The 22,035-nt window shown below is 36.2% G+C and overlaps 1 protein-coding gene across 3 annotated transcripts in view; it reads left to right on the top strand.

The window, feature by feature from the left end:
• LOC120346940 (myoferlin-like) overlaps positions 1-22,035 on the top strand; it is a 39,144-nt gene that overhangs the window by 6,747 nt on the left and 10,362 nt on the right. For all 3 annotated transcript variants that reach the window (XM_078116936.1, XM_078116947.1, XM_078116942.1), the window contains 30 exons: positions 759-858; positions 1,405-1,533; positions 2,196-2,275; positions 3,190-3,290; positions 3,809-3,931; positions 4,570-4,747; positions 5,508-5,632; positions 5,981-6,090; positions 6,571-6,763; positions 7,890-7,957; positions 8,033-8,120; positions 8,721-8,861; positions 9,123-9,191; positions 9,985-10,104; positions 10,642-10,810; positions 11,196-11,332; positions 11,535-11,711; positions 12,172-12,238; positions 13,182-13,283; positions 13,927-14,019; positions 14,447-14,575; positions 15,317-15,495; positions 16,065-16,214; positions 16,355-16,531; positions 18,842-18,928; positions 19,127-19,292; positions 19,645-19,706; positions 20,163-20,477; positions 21,264-21,368; positions 21,784-21,915. In XM_078116936.1, the coding sequence (XP_077973062.1) occupies positions 759-858; positions 1,405-1,533; positions 2,196-2,275; positions 3,190-3,290; positions 3,809-3,931; positions 4,570-4,747; positions 5,508-5,632; positions 5,981-6,090; positions 6,571-6,763; positions 7,890-7,957; positions 8,033-8,120; positions 8,721-8,861; positions 9,123-9,191; positions 9,985-10,104; positions 10,642-10,810; positions 11,196-11,332; positions 11,535-11,711; positions 12,172-12,238; positions 13,182-13,283; positions 13,927-14,019; positions 14,447-14,575; positions 15,317-15,495; positions 16,065-16,214; positions 16,355-16,531; positions 18,842-18,928; positions 19,127-19,292; positions 19,645-19,706; positions 20,163-20,477; positions 21,264-21,368; positions 21,784-21,915 (3,872 nt within the window). The remainder of the gene's footprint in view (positions 1-758; positions 859-1,404; positions 1,534-2,195; positions 2,276-3,189; positions 3,291-3,808; positions 3,932-4,569; positions 4,748-5,507; positions 5,633-5,980; positions 6,091-6,570; positions 6,764-7,889; positions 7,958-8,032; positions 8,121-8,720; positions 8,862-9,122; positions 9,192-9,984; positions 10,105-10,641; positions 10,811-11,195; positions 11,333-11,534; positions 11,712-12,171; positions 12,239-13,181; positions 13,284-13,926; positions 14,020-14,446; positions 14,576-15,316; positions 15,496-16,064; positions 16,215-16,354; positions 16,532-18,841; positions 18,929-19,126; positions 19,293-19,644; positions 19,707-20,162; positions 20,478-21,263; positions 21,369-21,783; positions 21,916-22,035) is intronic.

Here is a 22,035-nt window from a genome sequence, read left to right as displayed (position 1 = left end):
GCGAGATTGAAGTCAGTGAATGACTGGACTCCGTACTCTGGTCGAGACTCGGATGATTCGTCTCCTAATTGACTCCTAATTGAAGGACTTTACTCGAGTCACCTAACAGAAATAACTTGAATTCTTACTCAAGTAATCGCCAGTGAGACTTTACTCAGTGATTGACTCAAATACGAACTCGTATGCCCTGTTACTCGATTTGACTCTTTAGAGAGACCTTCTATCCGAGTCATCCAAATGAGGTGACTCGAGATCGTACTCAACTAACCACCAGTGAGACTTAACTCAGTGATTGACTCGACTCGAGTCTTAGAATTCAAGGATTCTCAATCTTTTTGTGTTATGAAGCCCGTGAAGAGTTTGACTATTATTTACGGAGCCCCGCAAATCAGACACTTGAAAAACATATTTATAAGGTAGTGTCGAAATGTGGCAACAATGAGGTAATTGAAATATAGCATTATCTATTGGAACTTCTGGAATAGATGATTATAATGTCGGTATTGCTTATTTGGGCAGTTACAAAATTAGCCAAATCAGTATTTTAATAAGTAAACGAATAGCTCACGGAGCCCTTTGGTTTCTCTCATAGAGCCCAGTGGCACCGTATGGAGCACTTTTAGAACCTATGACTTAGATTAGATGAACCATGGGCTATGACCCAATTTGACTGGGAGATAGGGAATTGTGCTCAGTATCTATATTTATATTGGACATATATTCCTTGCTAACAATTTGAATCCTATTTTGGTTTACAGTGGACACAGCTGCATTCCAGGGAATGAAGAAATTGATTGGATTTGGAAATGATTCCCCGGATGCTGAGGAAAAACTTGTTGACACTTTTGCTGAGATCAAGTAAGTACATCATTCAAAATTGTACGATAAAAACAACCAAGTAAGTTTGAGTCCGTTCGTATATATTTATACATGTTTTTAATGTCCACTGTTGGAATTTACTAAATAATGGAGTAGTTCTTAAATATATTGGCACGGAGTTTAGAAATAAATTTGCAAAGTAAGAAGTTAGATTTACCTATTTATGCCGGGGGAGAGGAAAGCCGATAAGCCTTTTTGACCCATGGGAATAGTTAATGAGGATTCCAGCAATCCTCTCGCACAGAATTCTCCTCACTGGATTCGAACCTGCAAATCCGCGCACGAAAATCAAGAGGTGGTGAGAGAATCCAAACGCTTAACACAATGCGCCACATCGTCGAACCTATCTCCAACGAGTCCAACCACTAAATATTTGAACACAATAGGTCAATTAGTTAAAGAGAAATTTATTCCAGTATCAATTACAAAAACAACGATTCGTGGATTCACAACGTGTAAAAGAGTTTGCCTTCTCTTGGCTGTCGTAGTGCTTTATGTGTAAAATATTCAACGATGTCCTTGCAGATTTATTGGGAAAAGACGAAAAACTAAAGTGATTGAAGAAAACAATAATCCGGAGTGGAACGAAGAATTATGTCTGCCATTAAAATTTCCATCAATGTGCAATTTGATCAAGATCAGACTATACGATTGGTAAGTGTATTTATTTAACAAGACAGCAATGCTCAAATATACAGACACGATGGGTATTTGACGAGTATGGCCATCGCAAAATAAGCGAAATTCCAGCAAAAAATTTGAAAAATTAGTAAAAGTGCTAGCACTCCAAATTTTTCATATTCATCCAATTGGTAAGAAAAGTCGGCACTCCCGTAGTGTTTGTACCAGGGTAGAGTAAGGGCATAATTTCATTCCGATTTTCCTCATTTTAGTTCTTTTACGAGTTTGGGTACTGTCTGTATTAGCCAAGTAAATATACTCCCTGCCCATAACTTGATGTAAAGTAGGCGAACAAAATTAGTTACCTCCATATTGGTACACATGTATCTGGAGCACCGGAATATCAATACAGCACGAAAAAGCAAATGAAACACTGTTTAGTGTTCGTGCATTAGTCCAAGCCGTATATGGGAATAGCTAACCAAATGATCGTTAGAGAAACTCATAACCTTTCAGCAGTTATTCAAATCCTTTCGTGCCAATTATACAAAAAATGCACTCATAATAGTGTGAGTGAAACATTCACTTATATGTAGAGAGAAAGCTATCGTCGAGTTAGACAATTTTCTGTATAGTTGTAGTAACTGTATACTAAAAGAAATTTCAACACAATCTTAATTTTTTTCCTTTTTTAGGGATAGAGTTGGCACAAACGATGCCATTGGATCTTTCAGTCTCCCAATTTCCGAGATATCTTCCAACGATGAAGATGCAGGTAATTGAAATTTGTATTAAAGTATCAGATGAAAAATTTATGTCTAAGTTTTGCTCCAAGAACTTCAGTTGTGTGGAATTCACTTTCTCATATTACCTTGGCAAGTCAGAAATTAGGGTCATGAAACTTGACCCTGAGTCGACTAAAATTTTGACTCTCACATCGGCTTCCAAAACATAAATTATTTAAACCATAAGAACAAAATTTGGTACTCCAGTAGGATGTGTACCAGGTTAGGGTTAGGCCCTAATTTTGTTCTGATTTTTCTTATTTTATTTCTATTTCGAGTTCAGGGACTGTTACTCAAGTAAATATACCCCCATAGGTTTTAGTCCCTTTACACAACTTGATGTAAACTAGGTGAACAAAATTAGTCACTTCCATATTGGTACATACTTCTGAAGTGCCCGAAATTCTATTCAAGGTTATTCGCCCGTTTCCATTCATAGCTCTGGCTTCGAAATATACGGCTACAACCGACGGGAATTTGAAAATAGAACCCCTGCCCCTACTATAATATTAAGCTCCAATTATGAAAATGACAGTTTTTACACATCATTTTATAAACCATTCACTCCGAATAGAGCTATGTGTAAGCAAGCATTACTAGATGAGGAGCCACTATATTTCCACAGTACTGGAATCTTTCCATTCGATATTGTTCAGGGCTATTTTTACGTCACTATGCATAGACCTTGTTTCTGTTTATGGTTCAATTTGGAATGAGGCTTAATCTATGGTTAATTAACTTTTTTAAACATTGACTACTTTGCAATTGGTACATTAATATGTATTATGATAATAGACGAAAAATATTAGTAATGATACATGCAATTACAAAGTAACAATCCTAAAATAACAATAAAATTGATTTAAAACGCTGGTCTAATCAAATGCAAAATTTGTCAACTTAGGTTTCTTGCCGACGTTTGGACCAACTTTTATAAACTTGTATGGCTCACCAAGAGAGTTCTCCAACTTGAATGACCAACTAGACGACATGAATTACGGGAAAGTAAGTTGCATATAAATCTTACCGTTCTACTTGATATCAATGTAAATATTATGCAATTCAATAGTATGCATGCAACAAATGACCAAATGGACTTATGTAAAATATTCTTCTTCGAATACGAAACTTCAATCTCTCTAGTTTTTATTCTATGCAATTCATGAGCCCTGCTACATACTAACACAAATGTACTTGAATTTCTGTAACGTTTTGTCTGACCAATATCAGACTTCCTCAGACAAGCAGTTTACAACATTTGTTGAAATGTTACAGAAATGCATTTGTATTAGTATGCAGCAGGACTCTTGAATTGCATAGAATAAGAACTGGTCAGCATTTTTTTTAGATACAAATAGTACGAGAGTCATTTGGCTACTCCCCAAACTCGTAATAGAGGTAAATAGGGGAAATTATGACCTAACCCTAACCTGGTACACATACTACGCTCCGGTGTCCGCCATCTTGGTACACGTACTTCAGGAACACCACTGAGCTTTCTACATCTCACATTACTTGTTTAGTGTGGTGGCTGCGCTTTCAGAGGGAGGCTCATGGTTGAACTGAAAACAAAACTGCAGGACGACACGGAAGAAAAGACACCAAAATCCCAACCAATTGAGGATGACATCATAGCAGCAACCACAGTAAGTTTGAATTAAATTTCCATAGACATTAATTGTCGCAAACCGAATTTAGACATCCATTGATCTGGTCATACTGTTGTCAAGCGATGTGCAACCTTTAATACAAGAGGATCAGATACAAATAACTAGGTGAAATCAAAGGCCGCGCCTTTATTTCAAAATAGGTTTTCTAGTAGTTGCAAGCACAAAAATTTGGAGGTATTGATCTTATGACGTGCGTTCTTCGCATTGCACAAGCTAGCTGTTAGAGCGTTGTGACACATATACACATATACATAGATAATAAATTGAACTCAGGTATAGGGTTTGTAACACAAAGAGATTGGGATTACTTACTTAAAAACTTGTTTCGCTTGCTGCACATCATTCAAAATTGGCACTTCTCCGCGGACCGCACAGTTCTTTCTTGAGGGCCACATCCGGCCCGCAGAAAGCAGGTTGCCCACTTCTTCTGTAGTCGAATGCTTATATTATATTCCGTCCGATGTACAACCTTCAACTTAACTTGAACTAAAAATAATAATTATTTACACGCTAAAAACTTCAAGGGAATTATGCGGCATCACATCGTCTATTACACAATATTCTATTTTATATAATAGAAAGAAAGCAAAAAAAAAACATGATTTTTTTCTCAGAAATATATGCGAAGACGAAAATATCGCTTGGTCGTCGCTTTCTATGGAGCGAGTATGATTGAAAAAGCTGATAATGCAGTTGAATTCGAAGTATCAATAGGAAATTACGGGAATAAATTCGACGTTGATACACCCTTAGATTCATCAACTACAGAACCCACAAAACCAGTGTTCGGAGGTGTGTGTGTAGTATATATGAAAATATATGGCGTTTTTAACAATTTAATTATTTTGCGCCAGACACTTTAAACCAATTTTTTTACATGTCTATAGTACTCTCTTGGTGGACTTCACAAAATCAAGTAGTGAAGGAAAATGCTAGGGCTGCTTAAGATAGCTCTGATTTGAAAACCAATGCCATAATCGTGGCGTTTTATCTTAAGTACCTATATGTCGTTCCTTTTATTTATGCACGACAGCTCAATGTTCGGAGTTAAATATTACAATTTATGTTTTTGAACACGAAATGTAGGCTACATATGGACGTTTTGCTAAGTTGATGTGAAAAAATTACTTTTCTCCGTAAGTAAAGGGCCGATCAATTTTAAATTCTAAGTACCGAGCTTAAAGGCTGGATGTAGTCGCTACCAATTCGTCCTCCATCAAGTCCTTACACCTGAAATAAAAAACGGTCATATATTCCCATATCCGACATGGACTGATGGTAGGACAAGTCTTCATGGTTTGTCATATGGTAAAGCAGACTTATCTGGTCCCCTCCACAATGTGATAAATATGAAAACGCTATTCTTTTAAACGATTCAACGGCATTTTTTCACGGTACTCTCATCGGCTTTTCTTCTATCTTGGGTCAGATATGAAAATCCCATCCCCTAAATTATCGGTATTTTCCTCAAAGTACTCTCACCGCCTTTCCTCTCTCCCTTGATAAACATGAAAATCCCATCCTAAAACAAATTATTTGCATTTTTCTCAAGGTACCCATTATTCGTATGTCTCCTGGGGTGCAAGAAAACCAGTAATCTGTTTGACTTCATACTGGGAAGAAGTTGACTTTCGCTATCATTCATTGAATGTTCTTCTGAGAATGGTTTCATCATTGGTTAGTAAAAACGTCCATATTTCTGAAATAAATTAATATTTTATTCCTAACTATGAGCAAAGTAAAGCGATCAAATAGAACAGGGTCTGGCATGAATTTGAACACAAAAGCATCAACCTGTGATGCTGACATATAGCTAACATTTTACGTGCTAGGCAATCGTTAATTGATATTCTGTGGGCATTCAGTATCTACGAGTTGTCACAAACTTTTTTATAAAAATTTCAACATAAAAAGTCTTGATCGCGCAGTTTATGATTCGTAGAACCCAATATGCAGTATTTTGAGTGCGATCAATAATGGTGTTTCTCACAAACATTTTGCTAATAAAAATCGTCTATGTCTCAGGAAACCGACATTGATCGCGTAGAGAAAATGATAGACGACAAAGAATTTGGAGAAATGGAGACGGCATCGGAAATTGTAGGAATTCTGGATGATTTGATAGGAGCGTGCAGGTAGATAGCATAACTACTTGTAATATGAAGTTGTTTGAAATAATAGTTATCTTCGCATTTTGCACGTAATTGTACAATCAAACCTTCAAATATTTTTATATTCAACGTTATTACTTCAAACAAAATACCCCTGACATGGGAGATGCTATATTTTTTAGGAATCCGAAATCTTTTCGCCAAAGTACTGCCCACTAAATTTATTACACCTGGGTTGAGGTTGTGATTACAAGATTGGAATCCGAGATTTTAGCCGTCTATGTAGACATAGTCGCAGGATTTAACTATCACAACCATTTGGCGTAGCATACATACTATTCCAAACCGAAACTATATCAGCATTTACAAATAAACACAGAAACTCCAAACTGTGCCAAGAATGGTAATGGCTGTGGAAGACCTCTTAAAAAAATCATATCAGAACTGATACTGAGCTTCTCCCATTTTGTAAATTACATCTCGACTGTAAACTAAACTTTACAGAAAAGGAATCCCCGACCCACGAGGTAGGAACGTTGCAAATGCTCTAGATCAGCGAGTGTTCCAAAGAAGAAAATTGCAACTTGAATTGATAAAGATTGAAGCAACCGAACTTCGACGAACTTGTACTGATGTTCGGTTAGCTCTGACATCGCTGCAAGATTACTTAGAACGTTTAAAAGAACTGGCACACGAGGTAGTATATACCTACATAACGCAGTGTTTTACATAGAGTCGTACTAGGTTTTCTATAATCAAAGAAATATATAGGAAAATGTGAGATATATCTCGCCTTTGGATCGGGGCTCTGTTATCAGGAAAAATGTACGCACGTTTTAATCCAGGGTAAAATAGATTTTCTCTCGGACTTCCCACTCCGAATTGAGAAAAATTTTGGCTTGGACTCCCCACTCCGGATTTGAAAAATTTTGGCTTGGACTCCCCACTCCGGATTTAGAAAAATTTTGGCTTGGACTCCCCACTCCAGATTGAGAAAAAACTCTGACTCCTCACCACAGATTGAGAAAAAGTTTGGACCGACTCCCAACTCCAGATTGAGAAAAATTTTACCTACGACTACCCACTCCAGAACGAGAAAAATTTTCACTCCGGCGTCCCACTTCGAATTGAGAAAAATGTTGACTCCGACTCTCCACTCTAAATTAGGAAAATTTTTGACTCCCCACTTCGAATTGACAGAAATTTTGACTCTACTTCCAATCCGGATTGGGAAAATTTTGACTCCCGTCTCCACAATCCCGATTAAGAAAAATTTCAACCCCACTTCGGATTGACAGGTATTTTGACTCCGACTCCCCACTCCGGATTGGAAAAAAATTTGACTCCTACTCTCCATCCCGGATTGAGACAAAATTCTGACTTCCACTCCGGTTCCCATCTTTAGGTTGTAAAAGATTTTGACTCCGACTCCCCACCCCAGATTGAGAATTTTTTTATCCCAACTCCCCACTCTGGATTGAGAAGAATTTTGACTCCGACTCTCCACTCTGGATTGGGAAAAATTTTACACCCACTCTGGTTTCCATCTTTGGGTTGTAAAAGATTTTGACTATAACTCCAGTTCCGAGGAAATCTAATTTTAAAAAAAATATTTGGTGGATGCAAGTCATGTTTTTTTTTTCAACCAGTAAAAAATATCACTCAATAATAAATTGCAAGAAAATGATAATTTACACAGTTTTATTGGGGAAGGGGAACCAAAGCTGCTTATGAACCAGCGACACCCACTGTTAGCGTTCTATAATTGGCTTTTAAAAACGCTCAGTAAAATTCTAATTTTTTCATCTAAAAATTCTGTTTAGCCGCAAAACAGTATGCCCGACGTCGTCATATGGATGATTTCGAATAATCAAAGAGTAGCGTATGCTAGGTGAGTACCAAGACCTATACAAACTTTACATCAACTGTAAGAGTATGAAATGATTGCGCTGATATTTTTTTACAGAATTCCTGCAAACGAAGTCTTATATAGCAAAAATCGAGACCAATACTCTGGAATCATGTGTGGTAGAACACAGACTATTTTTCTCAAGGTAGGAGAAAACCACATTGGGTTATTTTATTTTATAACTAAGAATAGCATATTTATTTTCAAAGAAATAACAAGTATAAATGCTAATAAGATGTATGTTAAGTGAATTAGCTGAGTTTTTTTAAGCGCTTCTTCGATGATGTCTTCTGAACCTTTGCGATGCATTCTTTTAATTAATAGTCAATTAACTTCACCGTTAATACATTTCACATTTTCACTTTAATTACATTTTGAGTAGTTGGACAGGAATTATACATCTGGATCGTTTTATTTAAGGTTGTTGTTCTTTTTCATTTTTGTTAACATAGGTATAGGCGGAATGGGAACGATATCCCACAAGTTAACCTTCAAAACGCAATACGAGCTTGGACTTCTAGGTTAAGACACTGCTCTGAAGTGTGCAGACGACATTTTGAGCATCTATAAGTAGAATATAACCTATGCCTTTAAATCTTTGTAAAAGTTATTCTAAACAAAAATGTATTGCTGTTTGACAATTTTTTTGTTTATCTAGCAACCACTCTGTAAATATGGTAACCCGACTGTCTAGATAGATAAAGTAAATCGATTTATCAATAAATATCTCAATTATTATATTCAGTATCCAACAACAAGCAGCAAAAGTAAAAAGAATTACAAAATTGCTTGTCAACTTCAAGCAATGATTTGGCTTGGGCGAGCAGCAGACCAAGAAGATTTTAATTTCGATTCGAGAGGACAAATATCTGTTTACGCGGACATGGTATGGTACAACCAGTGATTCCCCCCTAAAGTGGGTGAATACACCCATAAAATTTCAAACACCTCCAATTTCTAGGTGTGACGCCATACTTTAATTCTTCACGTAAATAAAAATGTATTCGAATATTCAGAAAGTGGCTCATATACCAACTAAGACGATCAGTCAAACACATAACACATTTTTATAAGTTACAAATAGTTTTATCACTAATACCAAATATCTACCACCCTTCTAAATTTGGAAACATTTTTTGCATTTTAGTATGAAATTCAGCAGAAGATTCCAATAAGAGGTTGGATATCCGATGGCTACAAAGATCGATCAATGAAGGTGATCATATTTTTTTTCATAACTATTTTATCTTTTTCATCCGATAGTACTGTACGGGTGCATGGCCAGCATAGCCATATAGTAAATCCAGGTCTTTCGCCTGGTTATCGTCTATGTTGATAATATGAACAGGTATCCCTGTTAAATTGACTAATATCACCAGGGACACGCATTTATTGCACGATTATATCAGATATATTATCTTATGCGGCAACCGTGCCACAAACTTCAGGATCTAGATCAAGCCAAACACAAAATGAGTCAAGCGTGGAATAATTACTGAAATGAAGTGAACATGCAGTGTTGCCAGAAATTAATTTATTTAATATTACAATTAAACATTACCGAAACAGATGAACGTACCAGAACTATGGGGAGGGTGAATGATAGAGGAAGCTGTAACCGATAAGAAATCTAGATGTCTTTTCACACATAATCATCGACCACACAATCCTGCGAACTAGCATTCTACTAGCATTCAGAGTAATTTCAAGAGTTTAGAATTAGACCACCGCGCAGTCAACTTGACCTTCATATGGGATTCATATCAATTTAACATGACTTAAAAGTTGTACTCAGCGATAATTAGGTTCGTGCGTGCTTGTAATGCACATAATAGCCACATACAGACTTTGTCACAAACATACTTTTATTGTGCTCCTAGGCCGAACCCAAGCTGAAAAGACTAACTTTAGCTGATAGTGTATACTGTAAAATATAGCAGCAGCTATATTTTTTTATGTGAAGCACAATAAACCTATCTTTCAGATATAATTTGTTTTCACTACCACAGATTTCACTTTCAAAAGACAAATTTCTTTGTCCATCAGGATGGCAATGGGCTGGGGATTGGTTTGTTAATCCAAAATCAGTTGCTTCCAATAACTCACTTATACGCGAGGTATTTACAGAGGTAAGTTATTGCAAATTTTAAGTCGCCTTAATTTGATAGAGATACCCAAGCTTGTAGCTTCTCATATTAATTTAACCTAACTAATCACTAATATTTAATAAAATCTGAAAATCAATTTAATGCTGAAAACAGTGAGTTCTCTATCTCAAAAAAAATACTGGCACCTTTCCAGAATCTGACCATACTTTGCATACTGCACTACTTTTTGTATAGAATAGCGGACACTAAGACACCATTTTAATATAATCAAATATCACATTGTGTCCATAACCGAATTGTTTGTCTCTGAAGAACTAGCCCAATACAAACAAATATCCTGTTGTGTCAATAATCAGATTATCCGACACTAAAAATCATCTTAATGCTACCAAGTACCATCAACTTAACAATTGACTTTTTTTTATAATTCTATCTTTAAATGAGATTTTGTATCATAAAATCCCCATATTTCATTAAAGAATCTTTATCCTTTTGCGATCGTTGAGTCACAGAGTTTTATACTTCCTTGCAATATCATTCTTAAACGACATATTCCAGGAAGCGTACGAAAACCAGAACCGGTTTGCAGGTGAATTGTGGGAAGAGCAAGGTTATAAGAATAGCGAAAACCAAGCTATATCTAGCCTTGATGCTATAGGTCTACCTGAAGGATGGGTGTGGGAAACCAAATGGAATGTGGACCATGAAAGACCATGTGATGAAGACGGTAAGGGTGCTGCTATTGTGTGAGGTCCACCAAACTATAGTGTGAGAGGCCTTCTGATTTAGACTATAATGGATATCACTAAATTTAAATTTATTGATCACGCCATAGATTCTATGTCGAGATCTGATCTCAGACTGCACCTGTGTAGGCGACTTATGGCTGTAGCTATATTGCTATGGTAATATCGGGTTACAATACCGAGGCCTTATATCAGTCCGTCAGACATGAAGTTAAAAATTGTATCACGTATGTATATGTAGGTTCAACTCGCTATGCAGTAGGCAACATTGATACCTAAGACGTTTCTCGAGATCAATTTTTTCATTTTCAAGTATGGTCTGCAGTTTAAAAATTTTATGACATATTTCACTATCGAATATTACAGGATGGGAATACACAAAAGATGCGAATAAGAAAAACCCAATTTGGGAGCAAACAGAGAAAGTATTTCATCAAAATCGAAAAAGAAGATGGGTTAGGACAAAGAAGTGTGTTGATGCAAAAATACAAGCAAAAAAGGAGGTGAGTGTCCCATTAACTAAGTGTTCTTAACACTCTTCCAAGAAGGCTTCCATAAATCCAAATTTTTTTATTTTCATACAGTTCAAAGTTAGAGTCGGGGTCAAAATTTTTTACTACCTGGAGTCTTTTTCTTTCGATTTCAATTTTCAATTTCCCCGACTCCACAGCACTTCTTGTAATACTCATTTGTATAATATTTCAGCGAGAAAAATATTCCGCCGAGGAAGGATGGGAATATGCAAAAACAAGTGGAAGTGATTTCCGACATCAACAGAGGACAATGGATTTAATTCGAAGACGAAAATGGCTGAGACGTTTGAAAACCGAGGATTCGTCCCGATCAGCGATTATTTTCAATCTTTCGGATCAGTCGTTTGTGGTGAGAGCCGCTATCACACTTTTTACTAATTGGGGGCGATAAGGTGATATGGAACTCAAAATGAAATTTATGTAATTGATTTATAAGATAATAATCCTTAAATATATTGACAAGAAGGTCATAATAACGTTTCCATGTCTTATAAAAATTTTCAAGGTATCATATTAAAGTGTTTCCATACATGAGATAAATTGTTCTCTTATGTCATATCAAAATGTAGCAAAGCAGCAGCAAAATTTATGGTGGAATAACTGGTACCGTAAGACACAGAGGAAATTTGAAATAAAATAATGGCATCTTCAGTCATCTTCAAGTTCGAGAACTTATAAATCGTTTGGTTTATTGGTTTCAGGAAAATCGGTATTATTTAATACAACCCCAATAATTTTGCACACCTATTCATATGTACACCTTGCGTCTATTTAATTTTCATAATCGACCTGAATGATCCATTTTCTAGATAACTGACGAAGGATTAGGTGAGGAGACTGAGCCATCGGAGGATGAACTTTCATCAGTTCGAACAGGTAAATTAACCAGATTAAACAATGTTGAGTTATTTTGGGTTGTGCAAGGGTACTCCTGTAGTGTGTGTACCGGGTTTGTGTTAGGCCATAATTTTATTCCGATTTATCCTATTTTAGTTTTGTTACGAGTTCGGGGACTGTCTGTGTTAGCCAGGTGAATATACCCCCTGCCCCTATTTTTGCCAGGTTTTAGTCCCTTCATACAACTTGATGTAAAGTAGGTGAACAACATTAGTTACCTCCATATTGGTACACACACTTCTGGAGCGACAGAAAAATTTTCAATTATCTTGTGTTGTGCAATACTTGCGTGTATTATGACGAATGTACTTCAACCGAGAAGAATGCTTGAAGTTTTCAAGTACTTCAGAATAAAACATAGTAAGGCTTTTTATATTCATATACTTATATATGCCCAAGATTTGTTGTCGCGGAGCATTTTTGATGTAATTTGGAATGTCGAATAACATTTTTTATAAAAGTAATTGAATTTTTATTTTGATCTTCGAACCCAGTTGGGTTTGGCGTTATCTACCCAATTCAATATACCGAGTGTGAGGCGGCAATCATGGGATTCGAACCCGAGATGATTCCATCCTCCCATGCTGTCATAGTTAAGTCATAGGCTTAACCACTAGGCCACAATGGTCCAGATAAATAATGAGGCGAAATAAAAAGTATATTTAAATAAGGTTTGAAACCAAACTTAACGTGCTATTGACTGATGTGACGACTGAAGCGGTAATGAGATTTTTTTTGTGAATACGTGTTTGTGAGCGGGTACATGATACTCATCTTGTTTTAAACTTTTTTAAAGGTTTTGCTTGCTCTCCAAAATTCTCCATTTTCAATTTGTGTGTATTGTCAGATTGTGGAGTTTTCGAAATAAACTATCTATCTAATTCTTTCTATTCACGCTCTGTTGCACAAATTTTCTTGTAAGGTCCAAAGGATGAACACAAAGAAGAAGATAAAGAGAAGAGTCCTTCATTCTTCAAGAAATTGAAAAGTTTGGGAAGAAGTAGCGACGACAGCGATGATGAAGGTTTGGCGTTTACTGAGTTTACCATTCTCCTTCTGATAAGGCGCTTTGATGCCCACACCCCCTAACAAGGCCTTGTATAGGTAGCCCAGAAACCGATGTGTAAAAAAGGGATCTCTAGAAGTATGTGTACCAATATGAAGGTAACTAATTTTGTTTGCCCACTTTACATCAAGTTGTGTAAAGGGACTAAAACGGACGGTAGCCTTTGAGCAGGGGGTATATTCACTTGGCTAACACAGACAGTCCCCGAACCCGTAATAGAACTAAAAAAAGGAAAATCGAAATAAAATTATGGCCTAACCCTAACCTGGTACACACACTACGGGAGTACCCCCAGGTGAAGTGATGAACACGAAGTTTACACCTGAGATTAGTATCCTGCGATGTCGTCATGACAAAGATAGTAATCTCTTACATATTGTATGATATTAGTGGATGCTTGGGCGCTCCAGAAGTATTCGTACCAAGATGATGCACAACCTGAACAACCCTAACCTGGTACACATACTATGTTCAGGTTGTGCGCCATCTTGGTACGAATACTTCGGGAGCACTGATGCTTGTACCAGGTCTTGTTCGTAGCTAACACATGAATAAGCCTTGTGTAAAAACAAGAAGAGTAAAAACTATTTTATCTTTTTAGAGAGCGAACATGAAGAGAAAAAGGGTGAGAAAAGTCCTTCCTTCTTCCAAAAGTTGAAGAAGATAGGAAAAGATGGCGACAGTGACAAGAAAGGTTTGATCTTATTTAAAAACTGCGATATACACAATATATTATTATAGAATTAATGCAAATCTAACTGTGCTAAAATGTTAAAATTCCTTCATTAAATTTCAAAAACATGTATTTTTCCTGGTCTATTCTGCCTCTATCAGTACTTGATATTTTTCATGCATGACTTTCCTCAATTAGTCAAACAACCGATATAAAGAATGTACCACCATCAGTTTTTTACATTATACGTGGCAGGTTAGTGTGGCTGCCCTGAAATCCAACTAGATATCAAATGGCAGCGCAATTAGCCTTCCCCGAAGGAGGACATTCAAATGGCGATGGGAACATTGTATTTATATATAATTCCGTTAGAATAAGAACCTTGGAAGAGAAAAATAGAACACCTAGTATGTAAATTAACAAATTTTATATTTTTTATCAACAACAGCCAAAGTTAGAAGATCGATGCCAAGTCCGAAAATGTATCTGGATTTTCAAGGTGCAATTCCAATACAACTTCGAGTCTATTTGTACCAAGCAAGAGATTTACTTTCAATGGATCAAGACAGTTTATCCGGTACAATTATTATACTATTAAGTATATATTGCAATGTAACAGGGGTATTTTTTCTTTATATATTGATGTATATATGTCAAAACATGATCAATTTGTTATTTCTTTTGTATAGCTTGAAATCTAATTTGCATTTATATTCAAAAATACTGTAAAGTAAAGGATATTTTCTATTATGTATGTGTTGTAACTAAATATTTTCCAATAAAAATGTATAAAATATGAGCCCCAACAACAACAACAATTGAAGCAAATGATTCATATGTACACTTCGTGTCCAGGGAGGAAAATTCTGCTAAGAGCATGTCTTTCTGAAATTTGGTATGAAACTAAAATATCTTTGCTATTAGCTACAATAACAAAAATATAAACCCAGCAACAACTTCAAGGAGAATTTGGCAGAACGGCCAACTTGTACATTTTTTGTCCAATTATGGAAAATAGGGTATTCCCTAAGTATGTGAACCAAGATGGTGGACACCACAACATAGTATATGTACCAGGTTAGGGTTAGCCCATAATTTCAGGTACAATTACTACGGGAGTCACTTGGCGAGTCCCTAAACTTGTAATAGAACTAAAATATGGAAAATTGGATTAAAATAATGGCCTAACCCTAACTTGGTACACATACTACATTCCGGTGTCCGCCATCTTGGTACCGGGAGTACCGAAAATAGAACTACAAAGTCGTATTTCTGAACCATGATATATAGCTAATTAGGAAAATATTTTATTTTCCAGATCCATTTATTTTTGTTTCTTTCATGGACCGATGCGAACGTACCCGAGTAATAGAGAATTCACTGAACCCTGTTTGGAATCAAACTTTGATTATCGACCTGAATTATTACGGTGATCTGAATCATCTACGTTCTTCCTGTCCTGATATTATCGTGGAAGTGTTCGATAAAGACGATATTGTAAGTTTTTTTTATGTTGAAATTTTTGTTTTGTAAACTATGTACACTGCACCTCTAAATCCGTATGCGAAGTAAATTACAATGATACTTTAGCAAATTGAAATAAAATTTTGCAACAAGAGGAATCTCTTTTTACATAACACAGTTTTGAGACAACACTGAAGTGGGCCATGGCCCACTGGTTGAGAACCGTTAATTTTTACTTTTATACTTCGACACAGGCTTCGAGAAAATCAAATTTCGATAGCGAAGTTGCCATGTTCAAGTCTTCTCCAATAGAATATTAAGAACACTTTGTAAAATCATTACATCAATGGTCAGGCAGTGGACGAGGGATTGTCAACATACAGTAAAACCCTTACTTATTTATTTCCAAGTTACGAAAAGTCTTTCCGCAGAAAAATTGCTTCAACTAACCAAAGATTCTTCTACATACGAAAAACGCTTATTTTATATTAATTCAATGCAGTGCTCAAACTCGTGACTTTTCATACCGTTTCTGTGTTTAAGGCTAGCTACCACAAGGCCACCGCCCTTCATTTGTAACAGGTTAACTTTTCATTTGCCAGGGATCATTGGAATTCATGGGAAGTGCAGCATTTCAACCTCAGTTTAAAATTGATCCAGAAGATTCAACGATGCCTAAGTTGGCTTGGTACGATATACACAAAGGAAATGCAGATGCAGGAAATTTATTAGCATGTGCTGAATTACTAGTGGTAAGCATATGCGAATAATATGGTTATATAGCTTACATGGTCACCTTATAGTCTTTATCTTCCCCACAAATAAAATGTAGAATTCTATTTAATTCCCGAAAAATTCTAATCCCAACTTACTAATTTGACTATGACATCAGAAATATCCCGGAAGAATATTGCCGCTTCCTCCTCCACGGCAAATGAACATTTACCGAATTCCGATTGGGATTAAACCTGAACTGCAGAGAACAGCAATCGAGTTAATGATATGGGGTGTGAGGAATATGAAAGCATTCGAGTTACTTAGCGTTGACAAGCCCAGCGTCGTCGTTGAGGTGAGATATCTGTTTCTTACAAAGCTATTATCAGAATGATTGAAAATTGACATATTAGCTTGTTTTTGCTTCTAAAAAATGATTCAGTGCTGCTTTGGTATGCGACCTCACTTGTCTAACATGATCTCAATCGCATAAAGACATTCTCGTAGAATTCAGTTCATAACCCTAACTAAAAATGGCGCTCCAGAAGTGTGTGTACCAATATGTAGGAAACTAATTTTATTCGCCTACTTTACATTAAGTTGTGTAAAGGGACGGAAGCCTATGGATGAGGTAATTTCACTTGGCTAATACAGACAATCCTAAACTCATAATAGAACTAAAATAGGGAAAATCAGAAAAAAATTATGGCCTAATCCTAACCTGGTACACACACTACGCCGGGGTTCTCAAACTTTTGGTGTTGCGGAGCCCTTGAAAAGTTGAATATTATTCGCGGAGCCCCAAAATAAATGTTAAAATTGTTACTTTCAGATTAATATTCCTGGGCAAGTTAAAAGTACTTTACTTATTTAAAATGCTGAACCTTTTTTAATAGGATTAACACAAGCCATAAATGAATCTGAATTTCATACTAAAGCTGTAAATTTGACACTTGACGAACATATTAATAAATTAGGGGTCGAATCTTTTCTCTTTTGACATTTTTGGAAGACTTAACAGGCCGCTAATAACGTGCGCGATTTTATTTTGTTACAATCGCCGATTTTTTTCGTCAGCATGGCGTGTTTTGAACATCTTTACGCCGGTGTTTATTCTCCTTAAATCAAAAATTTCCCTCGGCATATACATGTATTGTTACACAATGACGACGTTAATTCCTTTTTTGTTCTCGTGGGAAATTATGAGTTCAATGTGAAAAACATGTTACCATATAATAGTCATCTGCGACGAAATGTTAAAAATTATAATTAATAAAGAGATAAATCCGCAACTCAAATTTCTTGATTGAAAAACGGCATTCTAAAATATTAAAACTGAAACTTAAAATGGAAGATCACACGTTTGGCTTCAGCAGACTCACCTCAGATTGAAAACGCTTTTATAGACATTGTAAATCACAAAATTTGGTGTTATGTTAGGTTTTCGTCGTAGTAACTGCGAAATCGAATCACAGTCAATTGTGCGCGCGATGTACCTTTTTTTCCCATTCTGAAACTACCGACGAAGCCGCACGCAATCAATTGTGCACGCGATCCACGATGTACCTTTTTTCATTCTGAAACTACCGACGGAGCCGAATGCAATAAAATAAATTCTAATTGTTCGTATTTTGCCCAGACATTGTGATTTTTTAAACGGCGATATCCTGCTTAAAAATAATCTCAGGTGCGAAAGAACAAATCAAGTTTGACAAATCCCAAGATCGCGAAAATACGACTCCACTTTATTTATTGTTGGCAGTTTATTACATATTTTATGTTATTTTAGAATAGTATTCTTTCATTTAAGTAATACTAATACTAATCTCGAATCAAACTTGAGTAACGATGATCACAAATACATTATAACGAAGAGACACGTTGAATGCTCGCATCGGTCATGGATTGAATATTTTACGCAACAGAAATCTCGTTATCCGTTTTTTTAATGGCGAAGAATGTTGCGCGGAAATTTCCGATTCCAATTTTGAACCACCTCCCTCTTAAGAATCCTGGCTGCGCTCCTGCTTATAAATAATGTCATTTTTAATTCAGCCTCTTTACCATATTTTGAGGCTGTATTGTTGTCAGATTTTATCAACGCTGTTATTGCTTCTTTCAACAGTTACAAAATTTTGAGTCAGTATTTCGAAGAGTAATCGAATAGCTCGCGGAGCCCCTGGGTTTCTCTCGCGGAGCCCTGGGGCTCCGTACGGAGCACTTTGAGAACCTATGCACTACGGGAGTATGTTAAAAATTACACAATCATTCTGATCGCATACCAAAGTAGCACAGAATGATTCTTATCATTTTGTTACATTCGCAATTTCCCTGTTGTTGTTAAAATCTGGCCCGTCGGGTAATTCAATATGGCCCGCCTGATGCTGCCACAACCAAACTAAAACCAAATATTGATGTTTTAGCTAAAAATAGCTCAAGGTATTTGTTGAGATTGGGATTAAATTTAGTTTTGGCAAAAGATTTATTGTTCTCCACTTTGCTACTGTAACACTGTGTATATTGTTCATAAAATGTAACTTATTACGTCACACTTCCATGGCCCGCCAGTCTAGATGGGCAAGATTTTTCGCCCTAGGTCAAAAAATCTCGCCAACCCGGGACTCTAGCTACATGATTTAGACTTGAGGTCCTCTTTTATATTCAGATTGGGGACGTCAAAATCCAGACGGAAGTTATCAAGAATCTAAAAAAGACTCCGACGTTTAAAGAACCGATACTATTTGTAGAAGCGGTAATATTTTTTCTCACAATCTTTTTTTTTAAATTCCCAACTGTTAACCATGATATGTAACATACGGTAAAGAGTAAGCAAGCTGCGTTAATAACAGATGGAATTCATGAGTTCTCTCTGCGCTCATAGACAGATAAAATCATATTTAAAAAAAAACTGAAGATTGTATTGTAACTGTAATATTACATGTCTTTTCAGAATCTACCAAAGAAACAAATTTATTGTCCTCCAATTTTGTTTCGCGTCAAAGACAATAGAAAGTTTGGTCGTCGTCCCACGGTTGGTCGACATGTAATATCTGATATAACAGAAAACATAGTTCCTACTCCTGAAATTGAAGTAATCGAAGAGGACGAGGGATTTGGCAAGTCATTTGTGATTGCATTTTTCTTTTTTATTCTCTTTATTATCGCCTTTTCCTACCCATTACCTTTCATTTCTTCTGCTCATCTTTTCTTATTTCATTATTTTCTATCCTATTTATAGTATTTATACCAAGAAATCAAATTAATCTACAATCTACAATGAAATTAAACTAATTTAATTAAGAAGTTGGCGGAAGGTTTCGCAATATTTTTATTTTTCATTCTCTCACTTGTTGCCTTTTTCTAATTCATTTTCTCTTTTCTCTTCTGCCTTTTTCCTCCATAATTTTCTCTCCTATTTACATCTACCACGTGCCACGTCTTTGCAATAACTTTGTGTTTTCCTTCCAGACGGTGACACCAGTATTGAAATCTCTCCGCCCTCACCAACGGCAGAATGCAATGTAGAAGTGGTGAGCATAAGCAGAATTTATTTTTCTTTAAAAAAATACTCTAAAAAACAAATCGAGTCTGTAAGGTAGTTTATAATATCACTCCAATGCTAGACACGGGCACTTATTTATAAAAAACTACACTATTTGTTTAATATCTTGAATCTTTTTGGGTTCACACAGCGGCATTTTACATCCCGGGTAAGGTGGCCATTGGAGCTTAACTATAGAACTCTATTCTGTAACAAAGTTGCAAAGTTACCTTAACAAAGTCCTACGAGCTTAGGCAACCAATGGGCATGAACCATTTCATCAGGTACACCATACCAGTACCATAAGCCCTACCAAGCCATAAAAATGATCCGAACCTCGCCATACATGTTGTTTATATGAGACTCCTCGCTGTATCACTTAGCCATAAAAACTGCATGGTAGTTTAACTTTAAATGCAATTTGTTATTTGCATTTTTTGAACAGCAAACGGATTACGGCGTGTTGAACGAAGCAGGTCCAAGCGGACTGCAGGACGAAACAAACGACCAAGAAAACCAACATTTAATTATTAAATCGCCGTCCGAGAGGCCAGAACGCGGAAACGGCAGTGTCTCGCCAAACGGAACTGCTCAAACAGAAATTGAAATTTACGATCCAAACGATGCAGATGAAGAAATACAAGAACCGGAAGAAGAAGCAGGAAGCGACGATGAAAATTTTGGTCAAAGTATCATATCGAAAGTCGACATATTTCGCAAGAAAATCATCGACACAATTCCAACTGTTGAAAACGAAAAGGTCTGTATTAATCGAACACATTGTACGATTTTATTATTTACTCTAACGTAATCCGGTACTTCCGTAGTGCGTGTACCAGGTTAGGGTTAGGACATAATTTTATTCCGATTTTTCTTAATTTAGTTCTATTACGAGTTCGGGGACTGTCTTTGTTAACCAAGTGAATCTCCCCCTGCCCATAGGCATCAGTCCATTTACACAACTTGATGTGGATTAGGCGAACAAATTATTCACTTTCATATTGGTACACATACTTCTGGAGTGCCCGTAAATGATTCTTATCTGGAATTACACACAATTGACACTAAATTGCCAAGAGATACTTAGATTGTATAAAATTATGATGGTGCATTACGCATTAGTATCGACTGTCAATACGATCAGGAGAGCAGCTATGAAGTATTAACGCCTATATTTGAATGTACATATAATAGGATAGGACTTTACATATTTATCCGGGGAGAGGAAAGCCGATAAGATGGATTAATCATATGGCGAACCACCGCCCCTCGTCCGATTACCATTCCACGTTGGATATGGGATTAGTTTGTCAGGTATTTGTTTTCGGAAGCATGGACTTGATAATCTGATATTGTGACATCTAAATTCCGGCCTGTGCAAAGCTTGCCTTATATACTGTCAACTGTCAAGTATAGTGAAATCAAAAGCGAGGAATTGACATTGACGTAGACTTTTGTAATATAAACTTGGTATATTGTGTTTTCATGTTTTTTGCACATATTTGAACAACAATCAAACTGCTTTATTTTTATTCACTCGGATTAGGAACTCAGGGACGATGAAATGGACTGGTGGTCAAAATATTACGCATCATTGGGAGATGGGAGCAAGTGTGGACAATATCTGAAAACCGGGATGGATACTGTTCAAGTATGTTTATGATTTACTTCAACAATTAATCAAACATAGATCAAGGTAGAATCTAGATTAGGGGTTCCCAACCTTTATGCTCACCCTGACCTTATGTCAAATTGACCAAAGTAAAATTGCCCCAATTTTTCATACTTTTTATTCTACAAATATGTGTAGTGAGTGATTTAATTTAATTGGGAAAAATGTGAATTTTTTGATTGCGAAATTTAACCCAAGATAGATTACAAAGGGTGCACACAGGGGGGAATATACCCCTGGTTTGAGATCTACAAGATGGTCTGATAAAAAGTATTATTCAATATAGTAACGCAAGCGTTCTGATTTCAACTACAGAATACATACAAAATTTCCGAATTGAGAAATTTCTCCACGGTACTGATATCTGCCAAATTACCTCTGAATACCAATTTAGATTTATTCAAATGAGCTGGAAAACGAAGAACCGTACAATCAATTCAGTGATTTCATTCAAACTTTTAAACTATTTTGCGGGAAACAAGGAAAAGATGACGACGATCCTCCCCCGATTGTAGGGGAGTTGAAGGTTTGTATAAAAAAAGTTTTAAATTAAACTTGAAAGGATTACAGGATGTCAATAAAGTCCTTTCGCAATTTCAGTTCTCAAGATATCTTAACCAGGTTTGTTGTTTTTTAATCAGTGATT

Source organism: Styela clava, chromosome 1 (assembly GCF_964204865.1).
Source record: "Styela clava chromosome 1, kaStyClav1.hap1.2, whole genome shotgun sequence".
NCBI lineage: Eukaryota > Metazoa > Chordata > Ascidiacea > Stolidobranchia > Styelidae > Styela > Styela clava.
The sequence above is the reverse complement of the archived record's forward strand: the minus strand, read 5'-3'. Positions and strand labels throughout refer to the sequence as shown.